Source organism: Protopterus annectens, chromosome 6.part0 (assembly GCF_019279795.1).
Source record: "Protopterus annectens isolate FY-2018-M chromosome 6.part0, PAN1.0, whole genome shotgun sequence".
NCBI classification, from domain to species: domain Eukaryota; kingdom Metazoa; phylum Chordata; order Ceratodontiformes; family Protopteridae; genus Protopterus; species Protopterus annectens.
The window spans coordinates 1,661,866,267-1,661,882,505 of record NC_056737.1 but is presented as its reverse complement, the minus strand read 5'-3'; the positions used below and the strand labels follow the sequence as shown (position 1 = coordinate 1,661,882,505).

General features: G+C 36.9%; 1 protein-coding gene across 1 annotated transcript in view; it reads left to right on the top strand.

Moving 5' to 3' along the window:
• Positions 1–16,239, top strand: part of ABCG5 (ATP binding cassette subfamily G member 5) — a 438,604-nt gene that overhangs the window by 375,247 nt on the left and 47,118 nt on the right. Inside the window, exon 11 of the mRNA XM_044073759.1 lies at positions 14,680–14,865. Coding sequence (XP_043929694.1) covers positions 14,680–14,865 — 186 coding nt within the window. The remainder of the gene's footprint in view (positions 1–14,679; positions 14,866–16,239) is intronic.

The window sequence follows — 16,239 nt, the reverse complement described above, 5'->3', positions numbered from 1 at the left end:
ATAGTAGACTTCAGGAAAAGATGCAAGGCTCATTCTCCACTCACAATCAAAGGAGAACTAGTGGAAAGTTGAAGACCACCGAGTTCCTGGGGGGTGCATATCACGGAAGACTTGTCTTCTTCAATAAACACTAATCACATTGTCAAGAAGGTGCAACAGTGTCTATACTTTCTAAGAAGGTTGAGGAGAGAAAAACTACCACCTTCAATTCTCACAGTATTCCACAGGGGTACCATCAAGCATCCTGACTAGTAATTTCTTGGTGTGGTATGGAACCTGCATGGTTTCAGATCACAAATCTCTCCAGAGGGTGGTGAATGTGGCAGAGAGAATTATCAGGTCCACACTCCCATCTATCCAGGACTAGCATTCTGCTTGGTACTTCAGCAGAGCCATGAAAATAGTCAAAGACTGCACTCATCCTGCCTGTGGTCTGTTTTTGTGCTTGTCATCAGGCAGGAGATACCATAGCTTGCATTGCAAAACCACCAGATTTAATAGAAGCTTTTTTCTATAAGCCATCAGACTTCTGAACCACAGTAATAACATACACCATGCTGGTCATCGAAGTCTGGAGATTCAATGCTGAAGTAATTCATAGACATGTGCAATAATTCTATGAAAGTACAATCTTATAGCTTATGCGCAATATCAATGATGCCAAGTTAACATTCTGTGCAATATGCCAAGTTAGCAATCCGTTCAGTTTGAAATCTGTCTGATTCTGATCTGTGCAATATTTTGGGTATTGATGATACGTAAGTGGAATAGTCGTGGCGCATGTCATTATATTTGTTACTACACTGCATAATTGTCTGACTGTTGTTATTGTTGGATTAGCATTAGTATATGTGTTATTGCTGTATTAATATTTGTATCGATATATGTTGTATGTACATTGAATTCAAAGTAACCCAATTTCATTCAGTTGCACTGTTATGCGGTCTGAATGACAATAAAGTTCGCTTTGACTTTGACTTTGATTACAATATCCCTGTCCAATGGAAAAAATGTTTACTAAGCTTTTCAACTGTTAAGTAGCATTAATGATAGAGGTGTCATCTACATTAAATGTAATTCTCTCAACTATATTTTTTTTCTAAAGTTTAGCACATTTATAAAAGAAAACTTTCTTCTTAGACATTGTAAATTAGACCGTTTTTTTTTTTTTTTTTTTTTTTTTTACAGTTTCCTTTGAATATCCTGGTTTCTTTCCAGAGGTACAAAAATAAAAATTATGTACTTATCATAAGAATAAATTTAGTTGATTCTATGTCTGTCTACTGTAGTAATTTGGACTGGTCACTGCACTTTTCTTCGGTAACATTTCATTCTCCTAGAGGGTCGACCTCCTTCCCTTTTCCAATAATGCAATGCTTCTTTTCTCCAGATCATGTGTGGCTGCCATCATTATGTGACATGTGACAGGATTTACCAGGTTCAAGGAGAGAAGCAACATCTCTGGATCTACATTCACATTGGTGCATGGGTGGGTATATTACAGTATGCAAGAGATCAGCTGGATCCATGATTATGACAAGTACATAAAATTTCCACCCAAACTAATTCGCATACTGTAACAATTTGAACCAAGTCCCTAGTAGAACAGGATAGGGTGGCCTCATTCCCAAATGCCCCTCAAGATATGATAGCTAACTTGTGGTGTCTAGCAAAGGTGTGCAAGTAAGATCAGGATGCTGCAGTACATATATCATACAAAGATACATTTTTAAAAAAGGCAGTAGAGGTTGTTGTTTACATTGTCTAGGGTTGAACAGCAAGAGCTCATTGCTAGAATAGTAACAGAAGGTTAAAACCACCCAGCAGTGTGAACCTTAGCTCTAGATGATTGTCACTGTTGAAGTGACACCCCAATCCCATTTGGAAAATGGGGAAAAGGGGTTGTGGATGGATGGATGGATGGATGGATGGATGGATGGATGGATGGATGGATGGCTAGATATAGTTAGATAACCACCTGAACAATGTGACTTTGGTTACCTTTTTACCTAATCTAGTAGGGTAAAGAAAAGGAAAAATTAGTCATCCTATCTCAAATGTCTTGTCAATGTAAGTAGAACTGTAGTCATCTGTCGACATCCATGTAACACAATTTGAACTCTCTTTAGTTTGAGTACTGGGGAAAATAATGGGAAATTAGCTAAATGATTGAAGTTTATTTCTGAGGGCACCTTAGGTATTAACAATAGATTAGTTTTAAGCATCACAGTTTTTCTGGAAAATGCAATTCAGTGGCTTTGATGAGACAGCATGAAATTCTGAAACTTCTTCAGATGAAGTAATGATGACTAGGAAAATAGTCTTCTTTGATAAGAATTTAAGATCCTATTTAGCTGTAGGTTCAAATGAAGTACAGGTTAGCCTTTCAAGAATGAGCTTCAAATCCCAAGGATTGATTGTATCTTTGCAAGGTGTTCTGGAAAGGTAGACTCCTCTTAGAAAGCAATTGTATGTGCACAGAGAAGACAATGGGTAATAGTTGGTGATAAGCAGAAATGGCAATGAGGTGCACTTTGATGGTAGAAAAAACCTTGAGCTTCAGTCAAATAATTCAACTAAAATTAGTGTATAGAAGAAACTGGGGCCATAAAGAGGTCTAGCCATTATTGCGTAGTCCATTAAGAAATGCTGAACTACTTATCTTTGTCATTTTTTCTGGTAGAGGGTTTCTGTGAAGCTAGATGCAACTTGACCGTTCAAGGCAAGTAAGCTGGATCTTTGGCCATTGCCAAAAGTGGAGAAACAATAGTTAGATTGAGGGACTGGGTATCCAGGTGAGGTTTGTCAGGTGTAATGTAATAGGAACCTCATATAATGTTGTAAAAGGAGGGGCCTTATTACAAAATTAGGCCGGAGCAAAGGAAATCAGACCTGTTGGGGTCACAACTGAGCTATGAGAATGACTTTTGGTTCTGCAAAACTTGAGTGTCCTGTATGAATTTTATTATTAGCTGTAGTGGGGAAAAGTGCAGAGGAGATCCAGGGGCCAAACAGCACATTCTCATACTTTCTTTGCTTCTCAACAGAGGGTGTAGGATGACAGACTTCCAACATGGCTGCACACTGATCAAATGCTTAGCTTAGGCTCTCCCAGTGTGAAAAAAGAAACTGAGAGACAGCAACTAGTAAAATTGTCAGCTTGAGTTATATTCAATTATTGGCTAGTAAGTGCATTGTCTGGATGCCTGCTAAGAAGAAACTATAACAGCCTGAAAGAAAATGAACTAGAAAATATAGAAAGATAACACTGATTAGGAAGAATCTTGCAGCTGTTTAGTAAAAATCAGTTCAAGTGCCTGCTTTAATGCAAGATATTGCTTCCAGTAATCTAGAGGAAAAAATATGCCAACTGTACCCAGCGTTTATTAAAATAAATCAAACACTGAAGGAGTGTATAAACTCAAAAATGTTGCTTCCAGTAATCTAGAGGAAAAAAATAAGCAACATGTACCTAGAGCTTATTAAAATAAATGAGACACTGAAGGAGTGCATCAACTCAAATAATAGAAGGCTGGAAAATGGCAGACACCTTAAAGAGATATTCAGATGAGCTGATAAAACTGCAAAAATTAGAGACTGAAATGAAGAAAAGGCTGGCTGGCTATGAGATTGCTCAAGAAGAGATGTTTTAAAAATGGTAGAATTAAACAAGCCATGCAGAAACTTTGCAGTGTGGAGGGTGTGAAGTTCATTCCTTGAAATATGTTATGCACCTAGTTCACTAATAAAAATGTAACTGTAAAATATGTGCTACAAAGTAATAAAATATTAGTTAGCCCACAGTTGAGTTAGAAATAGAACATCCTTTATTAAAACACACAAACAAGCTTTTCTGTGTGTTTCAATACCAGATATTCCATGTTTAACTCAACTGGGGACTACCTACTGTGTTATTATTTTGTAGCATGTATTTTACAGTTAGATTTTTATTAGTGAACTAGATGCATAACATATTTCAAGGAGTGAACTTTACATCCTCCACACTGTGAAGTTTCTGCTTGGTTTGTTTTTGACCTAGTATTGGTTGCATACTGGGTTTTCTGAGACTTTGAGGGATACCACAGATTTTTATTTTTAAAAATGGTAGAACTGGAACACAGCATGCATATAGGGAAAATCTTGAAATGTTCTGCTATACCAGAAAAACTAAAATGAGCAGACTATTAATTTTATAAAGGCACAAATAAGCAAACTGACTGGTATTCTGCAGGAGGAACTTAATTGAAAGGGCACACCACATGTATGCTACAAATCTGGCCACGAGGAAGCAGCCAAGATCTTTACTAGTAAAGGTGCAAACCTACCAGAAGAAAGAGTTAACCCTGTCAAAACTGTGGCAAAAGGGCTAAATATTAAAAATTGAAGACAGGAGTATCTGTGGAAAATGATTATTGTCTGCACACCAGACAGAAGAGAAACAAATTTACTACAGTAATCAGGGAATGTCGAGAAGCAGGTATGAGATTCAAGCTGTTGTATCCAGCTTTGTTCAGAACATTTTTCCTGGAAGAGCAATGTAATTTTTTGGTGTAGAACAGGCTAGCGAGGAAATGCAAAAGTTTGTGCAACAAAAAATTAGCTACCAAGCAGAAGGGGACTCTGCTTTTCATTCATCTGATAATAAAGCACATGAAGAGACTTTGTCTGTGAAACCTTTTCCATTGTTCCAAAGGAAAATGCTTGAGAGACAGAGAAAAGCACAGTAGTTGACCAGAAGAATTGTGAGCACTGTGGAACTAAACCAGAATCTGGAGTTGGGAGATGGAGATTGTTGTTGTGTCTTTCAGCTTTTCCCGGTTAGGGGTCGCCACAGCGGAACTCCGGTCCGCTAATGATTGGTAGTTGATTTTTATGTGCCGAGTTACCAGCCCTGATGCACAACCTTCAACGAAGGTATGTCCATTCACACATGTTTCCACGCGGAAGACGCTCTAGCTGAGAATCGAACCGGACAGCGTCTTACTGTGAGGCGACAATGCTACTGCAGTGGGAGATGGAGATGAACAGGAAAAAACACAGCAAAGCATCAATTACATTTGTGAAATATGGCTGTATAAGAATAAGTGAAATGTGTGGACTTTTGTTGACTTTATTAAACTTGTGGAGAATGAAAAGCATTTATGTCATTTCATGGCATTAATGTTTGGAAGGTCTACGAATGGAGGAGAAAAGGAAAAAGGATAGCTGTAAGTGAAACAATTTTGGTTATTAACAGTATTTCTATGAAACTTTTCACAAAATAAATCACATATTTTATAGTAAAATATTTTTAGTTACTCAAGTATGTGATACAGTTGTTAAAGTAAACAGATGGTGCTTTTTATTCTTCCTCTTCTCTTTCTTTATGTCTTCTTTTTTCATATTAAGAAATGTAGGCATTACAGAGAAAAAGAGAAAAAAAAGCTTGACAGAAGCATGTTTAAGTTAACAGGTTGTAATCTTGGGTTGTTAAGGCGGGGGTGGGGTGCAAAAATACACAGAGCATATTATATGTAGAAATTGTACGTTTTCTCTTACTTTTGCATTGGTGACTGTCTAGATTTTAAGTGGAAACAAGTAAATATCCCACCTAATGTTTTTGAGAAATAATTAGCTATCAGTAGGGAATGTTACTTACAGGTGGAGACTGGAATTTGATTTACAACAGTGCAGACATATTGAGGGGCAAGAAGAGAAAATATAACAAAAGAGGGTAGATATCTGAAGAAATGAAAATATTTGCTATGGAAGACATGAATTCAATAGTAGGCACTTCAAGAGAATTTAAATGTTTTTCTTCAAGGTACAATGACTGGACCAGACCAGGCAGAAATTATATTTCACAGGAGCACATGCATTTAATTGACTGGTCTCACCTTCAATAACCACATCGCCACAACAGTCAGGAAATCCTTCTATGTGGCACACCTCATCACTAAGGGCTTTTCATCCAGAAAAAAGCAAGTCATTGTCCCACTGTACTCATCCCTCATTAGACCCATTATAGAATACAATGCCCCATTTGGCATGTACCGCTCAAGACATCTGCAACAACTTAAAAGGCCACAGAAATACCTCACTAAAAAAATCACAGGCATAAAGCAGATGCCCTATGCTAACCACCTTAAAAAAACTCCACCTATACTGTGTCACATATCGTCTACTCCAAGGCAATCTCTGCTTAACATACAAGGCCATGTCAAACCCAGAGCTGTTGGACATGCTACACTTAAAGAAATCCCAATCTCTCAGAGCCACATGCTCCAAGGATCTAAATCTTGTCATCACAATAAGCAAAACATGCTGGAGGGATAGGTTCCTGACCCAGAGACTCCCCAGACTCTGGAATAGACTGCACATGCATGTCAAGCAGAGAGCCTCTTTGGCCCTCTTCAAAAGGAACCTTGATGATTGGATGAGAGAAAGGAAATTCACCCCAGGGATCAGGGACAGGGGTCCAAGGAAGTAAATAGTGTGGGAAGAAATAGCCAGGGAATTATGGCTAGGCTTGTATAGGCCCTAGGGCCGATAGCCTAGTACCAACCTATGAACCTATGAACCTATGAGAACTTTGACACATTCAATAACTATTTTAGATTATGCACCAATAATAACTAAAATAACAATGCAGGATAATGAAGTAAACATGTGACACAGGTACATCCCCACCTACCTGTTTAATAGAGAGGAATTCAAGAAATGGGAAGTGGAAATTATCCAGGCATTATTATTGAAGATAGAAAGTACTCCAGAAGTTGTAGCTAGCAAGTGGGATAAAATGAAAGTGGACATTAAAGACAGGATCAAATAAAAGAAAAATATATATGATTAAGAAGTAATAAGAATTACTAAGAAGGCCTAAAGTATTACAAAATAAGAGAAATTTCACAGAGCAAGGAGAGTCACATGGGCAAAGTGCTAAAGGGAAAATAAGGGAGTGCCTGGATAATATGCATGAGTTTGGAAAGATTGCTGTTAAGCAACTGTTTTCTGTTAATAACTCCAGAGGAAAAAACTTTAGGCAAGACTTAGGCAACAGAAAGAATGGGTTGTTGCCAAACTTAGGGAGTGTGTAACAAGAGCAATAACCGGAGATCATGTACAGGTATTAGAGATGTTTCAGAAATTGTATGAAAATTTGTATAAAGCAGAGAAGTTGGGAAATCAAGAAAAAGTACACATGGAAATATTCATGGAAGACTTAAATATGCCAAGGTTAGAAGCAGATGAAGCTCAACAACTAACAGTAAAGACAGGATGAGATGAGATAAATGTGGGGATATATAACCAATCTGCAGGAAAGTTTTCAAGAATGGGTGGTATTCTGGTTGAAGTTTGGAAGCTAAGACTGAAGAAAGTGATAAAGATCCGGAAGGTTTGAATAATATTTTAAAAGGAGGGGAGGTAACAACATCCTGGAAAAAAACTGTGGTGGCTGTAATACCTAAAGACTGTAAAGAACCATCTGATCCTACTTTATATAGGCACATTTCAATTTTAAACCATGATTATTAAGTGTTTATGTGTATATCGGCTAAAAGAATTGCAAAGTTGATGACAAAAGTGATAGATATGGACAAATGTGGCTTTGTGGTGGAGGCAAACATTTTACAGCATTAATAGAACAGTGATGATCCAGAGGGAAGCAGAATGTAAGAAAATACCACAGTTATTGATGTCTCATGATGTACTGAAATCATTTGACAGAGTAAGCTGGTATTTTATGAGTAAGGCAAAGGAAGCTTTTGCATTTCCTCATCCAATAATAAAGTTAATAAGAAGAATAAGTGAGGAATCAGAGGCAAAAATCAAAGTGGGTGGGTTCCTCTCTGATAAGTTATGTCTGAACAGAGAAACTAGGCAGGGGCATCCACTTTACCAATTGTTATTGTGTCTATGTTAAATGTTCAAACATCCAAAATGTCGAATATTACATGGTCGAGACCAAATGTTGGACATTTGGACGTTCAAACATAAAAAAAAGAAAAAAAAGAAAGAAAACACAGAAAAAAAAAACACTTTAACAGTGTAGGCAGGGGGCAAGCCCCCCTGCACCCCCACACCCCCTACTTAAATAGACCAACTCCAAGACCGCACTTCAGTGCAGAAAAGGGAAATTCTCCCTATCTGCACTGTACGGTGCTGTTGAAAGTCTATATTCGAGCACTCAAAATTTCGAACATTTGGTCTCGACCATGTAACATTCGAAATTTTTGAATATCAAAGATTTGACAGGTACCCTGTTTTTTGTGTTATACTTAGAACCACTGGGAAAGAAAATAAGGGTCTCAGAAATTCAAGGATATAACTGATATGGTGCTCAAAAAAGGTCAGTTTTATTTACAGATGATATTGTTTTGTACCTGATGGAACCAGAAAAGGACATCTCAGTCTTATAGAACATTCTGAGACAGTTTCTATTTTTATAAAATGAATGAAGATGAAAACAGAGGCTATAGCTATAAACTAACGATGCAGGAATTATTTCAACAATACCCATATTTATGATAAAATTAAGTATTCAGGAGTATGATTAAAAAGGATTCTATTATGGCAGCTAAGGATATGTGGAAAGAGAGTAAGCAAATGATAATACAAAAATTGAGAAACTGGAAGCTTTTGCCTATGGATGTAGATAGCAAGAAACAAGCAGTAAAAATGATTTATTCCCTTAGTTTTATACATAGGTCAGGCACATTTTATCAAATATAGGAGAAGTTATGAGTATTAATTAATAAAGAGCTGAAGAGTTTTAGTTGGGAGAGGAATAGGGCAAGAGCCAAATGGGATAAGGTCTCCTCCCAATACAGAGACAATATATAGGAGTACCTGATTTGAAGGGAAATTTTAGGGCTACACAGATACATAACAAAAAGAGAAAGCTACAGATCAAAGTGGAAAGGAATGTTGAAGCTGGGGGGATAATTCAGGAAATAAGGAAAGAATGGGATTTTGGATGCAGATCCTTAAGGAGAATAACAACAATCATACAGAATATTATATTCATAAAGTAGCAGAAAGTATAATAAGAACTAAGCCAACACAGGAATGGAGAAAGTAGACTCTGCTCTATGACTGCAATTAGGGGTACAGAGAATAGACAAGAGGGACAGGAATTTACTGGAGGAAGATGGCAAAGGAGCCAAGATATTGTGAACAAATAATTAGAGAGGGAAAGGTAATAGAATGGGAGGAGGGCAAGAAGACATTTGGATTCAGGACAGTGATTGCCTTCCCTGTTAGAGATTAATATCAAAGTATAGACAAAGAAAAAGGGACAAGGGAGTCCTAAATGAAAGGCTTGCACTGACTGACTTTTTAACTGAACCTAAAACAGAAGCTGCTGTTAAAAAGGAATCATTAGTAGGACATATACAATATTGCACAATAACTATAGGAATAAATCAGAAGAAGTCAGAGAAGATTGGGAAGAGAGATTAGATATGCAATTCATAAAGAAACAATGGAAGGACATATGTATGGCTCCTAAATATGTAACAAAATCTAGAATATTAAGGATTTTTGCCTCAAAGTGTTTGCATAGATACTTTTACACTCCAAGCAAACTCAAAAGAATGTTTCCTCAGATAGATGTCCAATGTTTGGGGTTTGATGGGGAAGAAAGAGGTAATTAGGATTATATGTTTTTGGAGTATAATGAGTTGGCAGACTTTAAAGGTTCCCTGCAGAGAACTTTTGTTAGGAATATGGGGTGAGGAAATGAGTGGACCTTAGGAAATTATTTTTTTGAGCTGGGATAGAGGATTTGATTGTATAGATATATTAAGGCCTTCATAAGTTTAAAAAAAATAACTAAAAAAAGGGAAATCAAACTCTAAACCAACTACGCTTGAAGTAGTGAATATTGTAACAAAGTTGAAAGAACAGGAAGTTAGTTATTTAGAAAAGGGTAGGAGTATATTACATAGAAAAAATGGAAATTTGGGAACAATACATGCAGAAAAAACATTTTGGAGGAGGAATGAGGGTTTAGAGATGGTAAGAACTGAATAATTTATGTAATGTTGCTTAGATTATGTAATATATAAAAATATATGTGGTGTATGATGTTTGCAATGTGAACTAATTAATATGGTTTGATTACTTTTATATAAATGTAAATTTGCCCAGTTGACAAGTGTTCATTCAATAAAGGTGTTTAAAAAATGCAGGATCTGGTTTCTTCTTGGTTGTTGCTATGGCACACAACAGCCATGTTGTCTGAGTAGATGGCTATTGCAACCAGAGGACAGTGGTTTTGGAATGCTTCTAACACTAGGAGGACAGTCCTCATTTCCAAAATGTTAATATATATAAATGGATCTCTTGTTGGTTCCATGTACCCTGAACATTCTTACTGTAGAAAGAACCTCCCCTCCAACCAACTTCAGTGCAGACATGTCATCCATGATTACCATGGATTTCAGGATGGGAAAGAAAAAGACAATATCTGTTTTCCATTGTTTTCAGAATATTTATCTTAGTATACATATGTTGCCTTCTGTTCAATTATTGCAAATAGTGTTTTTTCTGACAGTAAATGATTTTTATTTGTTCGTAATCCTTTATCAACAAATGAACTGCAAAATGTCTCTGTATTCAATTTTTGTAACTGTTGTTGCTGCCTACAGCTTGTATCATGGCAAAAATGAGTCCTTTACAAACTTACCCATCTTATTAATAAAGGTAAATACATCAATAAACAAATAAATACTAATTGATTTCCTTAGAGTTACAGAACCAGGACTAACAGAATGACAAACATTTGCAGCTTATAGCCTTAATTCTCATACTGATCTGGAAAATACATAAGGTAACAATAGTAAGTTCCATACTAATTCCCTCACAAAAAGTGGCAAATACATTTCTTATACATGGTGCCCTATTACAGATGTAAACCTGAAGCTGCGTGAATGGGGGACTGGAAATAAAACATAAACATTGAGGTTGTCTTCTGCTATACTACCTTATGTTATTATTACAGCTCCATTTTTATTCGGGCCTAAATCTAAATTAAACACAGAAATATGGTTTTATAATATGCAAGGAGTCCTACATCCTAACATTTTTTTTGTTGGTGAACTATAATTTTAAAGAATTTTAAGACAGTGTCCATTGACAAGCTGTACAAACCATGACATAGAATAATGTTAAAAATACAAAACTAAACTGAAGGTCAAAACAATAGCAATAATTAATTTGAGGCCCTCAGGATGTGAATTGTGCAGCACTTACCAACTTAAACATTCATTAGACTACTCAAGCTTCACCTTCATGGTTTAATTATAGCATGTATAAGTAAATACTACATAAACAATACTCTGAAGTTAATTGTTGCTTAATTATAGCATGGCTGTCAAAAATCAGCCACTCAGCAGATAGGTCTGTGATAAATTTTCTTATAACCTATGACACCTGTGCACTGGCCCAGCAATCAAGTAGCCTCAATCCTCACCACTAACACCAGTGAAGGGCATCCACATAAGGGAGGATAACAAGTACACACACAGTAAAGTACAATTTTCCTTAAGAGCACACAGAGATCACAGTCTGGGGCTGGTTTCTGCCTTTCTTTCCAGATCCCCAATAAGACTCCCCACTGGCACAGCTATAGGGTACAGGTCTCAAGTTAAAACCTCCAGCACCCTATCTGTCCAACCAGTACTTTGTGTCCCTGCCCAAGTAGCTGACACACATACTTTGATATATGAGTTATATACAAACACACAGACACTCCTGGGGAAGGCTGGCACAAGTTCTCCAGCTATGCCCCCTTCTCTGTCAGGCTATAAGGTAGAAATTACTGCCACCAACCACTAATATCAGCTATTAAAAAGGTCCTTAACAAAGGGTGTCCAATTATTACTGTGCAATATTATTATCCAAATGGTAAGTGTGTCTGAACAGCAAAGCTTATTGGAGGTGACTTGGACAGTACCACTATATACATGTAATGTACTCTAGAGCTTAAGAACACAAGACAATACTTCTTACTACACAGTGCTAGTCAAGAGTTCAGACAGAGGAAAATGCATAAAATAATACCGTAGAATAGTTCTGACATCAATACAGAAAACAACTGTCTAATCTTCCTATTTCCTAGCTATTTCTAAAAGAGACACTGAAGTCTAAGATCCAACTTACATACAGACACAGGCAGATACTGGTGAGTTGGATGTTCTCAAGACAAATGCAAAATGCTCCCTGATTCTCTCTCTTTAAATTGATAACACAGTGCTGCTTCACATTACATCATTCTTAACAATTTTCTGTTTTCCCAGGGTAACAAAAACTCAGAGGTTAATAGTACTTTTGATCTTGCAGCTGGTCAGGAAGCCAGAGCAATAAGAGAAATTATACATCTAAATTCTAGCCATTAACTCTGGCCTCATACATCAAACATTTACACAATGCTTGACTTATCAGCCTTCCTACAGCAGAGTGCACTGTTACATTTTTACAGTTCCACATTTAACAGCATTTTCTTCCATTTAAGAGAACAAGTCTGCGGCTTATATTAATATTTACAAATGACAGAACTATCTCCAAAATTCTATGTGGCTAGGCTGGCAGCCTTCACCTATCTTCACATAACCTTTCTGAAAAAAGAACTGGCCGCTGAAAGAAATGTATAAATGATCATTCGTGCACTTGAACATTGGGAAGCAGATCACTTTTGCTGCATTAATATTGCAGTGCAGCATGGATAAAGCTTACAATACCTGAATAACTTGTTTACAGTATATCCTTGTAGTTGCAGAAGTATCAGCAACAGTTGTATTCTTGCCCATACTGATGTGAAAGTTAACATGATTTAACAGAATATTTATTTTGTTCAAGCTTCTGTTCCCAATTTCTTCAAATAAGATGCAGACATGCAGCCCCCATCTTTGCAAGTGATAGATAGTATAGCATCTGCTCAACAATGCTGTTATCTAGTAATTTTTTGCAGCTATGCACTCTTAGTTAGGTGCCATATTCTGAGTGAGACATCCACTGGCACAATGCACTCACTAACGCATTGATGTCGGGTCTGAAGGAGAGCTATCCTATATCCATAAACCAGTTTACTACTTGCAGCAGTATGTAAAAATCAAATTCTAGAAAAGTAAGGCAACTGACACATTCAGACATCAGAAATAAGAGGAGACAAGAGACTATACATGTGCAATAATACATGTAGTGCTTCTAACAGTTAAAGAGAGTATTTGTCGATGAATTTTTACTTGCATTGAAGATGCACCATGCAAAGTGGTAGGAGGGATGGAGAGAGAGAGAGAGTGTGAGAAATTATAGTTACAAAGAAATTTTTCAGTGTGCATAACAGTCTTCAAAATATAGCTGGAAAATCACTTAATAAGCATGCTGATGCTGTAAACAGTTGTTCTATAAAATAAAATATAAAATAAATATCAAAAGAAACACAGCTGTGGCACAACCATTTTATAATTTTTTTCCAATAAAAAATACAAAATGCCTAATGCTTCCAAGTGTGTGTGTGTTTGTGATGGCATTTTTTTTGGGGGGGGGGGGTGGTACTTGAATATACTTCAGGACTTGATTTGGAAATGCTGTGTAGAGAGACTAGTGCTAAAGAACTCACAATGGCATCATGGAGTTATTTTAAAAATTGTAAACATCCTCATATTGTACAAACATGACACAGAAACCATTAAAAACACAAAATGAACTGAAGGCCAAAGTACAAGAGCAGGGGTGGTCTAACTGTAGCACACCTGAGTAAAATGCTGCACACACCCAGAGGTGTCACCCTGAGTAAAATGCTGCACACACCCAGAGTTGTTACCCTGAGTAAAATGCTGCACACACCCAGAGGTGTTACCCTGAGTAAAATGCTGCACACACCCAGAGTTGTTACCCTGAGTAAAATGCTGCACACACCCAGATTTGTTACCCTGAGTAAAATGCTGCACACACCCAGAGGTGTTACCCTGAATAAAATGCTGCACACACCCAGAGTTGTTACCCTGAGTAAAATGCTGCACACACCCAGAGTCGTTACCCTGAGTAAAATGCTGCACACACCCAGAATTGTTACCCTGAGTAAAATGCTGCACACACCCAGAGTTGTTACCCTGAGTAAAATGCTGCACACACCCAGAGTTGTTACCCTGAGTAAAATACTGCACACACCCAGAGTTGTTACCCTGAGTAAAATGCTGCACACACCCAGAGTTGTTACCCTGAGTAAAATGCTGCACACACCCAGAGGTGTTACCCTGAGTAAAATGCTGCACACACCCAGAGGTGTTACCCTGAGTAAAATGATGCACACACCCAGAGTTGTTACCCTGAGTAAAATGCTGCAAACACCCAGAGTTGTTAATTGCTTTACTCAGAACCTCTGGTGCACTCTATCCTGGCAGGCCAAGAAAATTTATGAAAAAAATGGTTTTGATTTCTTGGTAACAACTTTCTGCTTTGACTATGTGCTGGATATTTTGTTTTAAAGAATTTTTCAAATATCACATATATTTCTGTTGCAGATTTTAAATGTGAAACTATGGTCTGTCTCAAGTTATTTGCATTTAGTTTCATGATTAAATAATGTATAATTTGTTTTGTAATTAACTGTCATTAATTACAAAAATAACTGGAAGATTAGCAAAAAATGAACAAAATAATAACTTTTCACTTGAACTGCTTGTACTTTTACAGGACTGCTGGCTTGTATCCTGAAATTCTCCGATTCTTATGCTTTTTTGCTGTATTACTTGTCCCTCATCTTGTTGGCGAATTGCTGACTGTGGCTTTACTTGGCCTAGTTCAGAACCCCAACATTGTTAACAGTGGAGTGGCTCTAATAAATGTGGCTGGCATTCTCGTGGGATCTGGCTTTCTAAGGTAAATTGTATTTTCAGTGTTGCTGCAATAAGTGGATATCTGTAGTGATCTCCATTCCTCTTAAAGATGGTTCCTTCCCTTTTCTTAGCTGACATGTCACATGTTAGTATGAATTTCAAATGTATAGCGTATTTTCAACACCCTATGTACATATATGGGACATGTAATTTGTTTGCTTTCTATACTGCTATAGTAGGATATAAGCTGCAGTGCACAGTATATTATTCAAGATGTTATCTGTTTATTAATTTCCAGAAATACATCATGGAGTTGTATTCAAATATGTCAGTGGAGAATACTTTTTAATTTCATAAAGGTTCTTCTCCTATATATAGCTATCTTTAAGTGCAGAAACATACCATAATGTCCTCAGCCATGCTACTAGGAAATATGTCCTCCTCCAACACATACAAATTCTTCTTCCATTTCCTTTCTGTAGAATCACATCAGTGCTGACATGGTAAGCAAGCAATAATGTCCAACAGGGTGTGTGCTATTGTGTAAATAGCTCCCATCCAGGTGTCTTCTGTGGCTGGACACCATAAGTGTCTAATGTTACTTTGTAACACAAATAATTAAGTCATCAAGGTATTCAGTCATTTTAATTTTAGACAGGAATAGAAAAAAACATTCATGTCTTAAGAAATAAGTTCCAGGCATGTTGCAAGCCGCTGAAGAATTTATCATAGGCAAAGCATTCATTTTTCACTAAAAATCATAGTTCAGGAGGCAATTGATACTTCTGTGTCTGAACTTATGCATGCAGCACAAGACTGTATATTTGAGATATTGCTGATTCATTGATTGAGATAGAATTGTGTAGGAAATCAAAAGGATTATCTGAGGGACAGACTATTACGGGAAGCAGATTTGGCACTGGACATGGGTGGAACTGTGCAAAATAAAGTCTGTACATGGGAAATAGATAAAAATGGAGCCTAAATCTGTTAACAAGAACAAAAGTGAAATTAAAGTTGAATGCATGGCAATGAAGATGGTACTTGGTAACAATAAAAAGGCAGAAACCACACATAGTGGAAGCATTATGAATATAGCCAAAAAAAGGCACACTACAAAACATTTGACCAAATATGTAATCTTTGTGAGAGAAGTAATCATTTTGCCAGACTTTGTAAGAAATCAAAAGTGCTGTAGTAAGATATTAATGTTTTAGAAACAAGGGAATGTTATAAATCTGAAATGTATGTTGCACTTATTGATCTGCTGTCAGTTAATCTAATGCATACTTCAGTGACAATGCATATTTAATCCAAGCTGCTAATGGCAGCAATAACATTTTTTTGTCTGGAAACCTGTTGACTAAAGGCACAGTAGTTGTATTTAAGATAAATACATATACTGGTGAAAAGTACT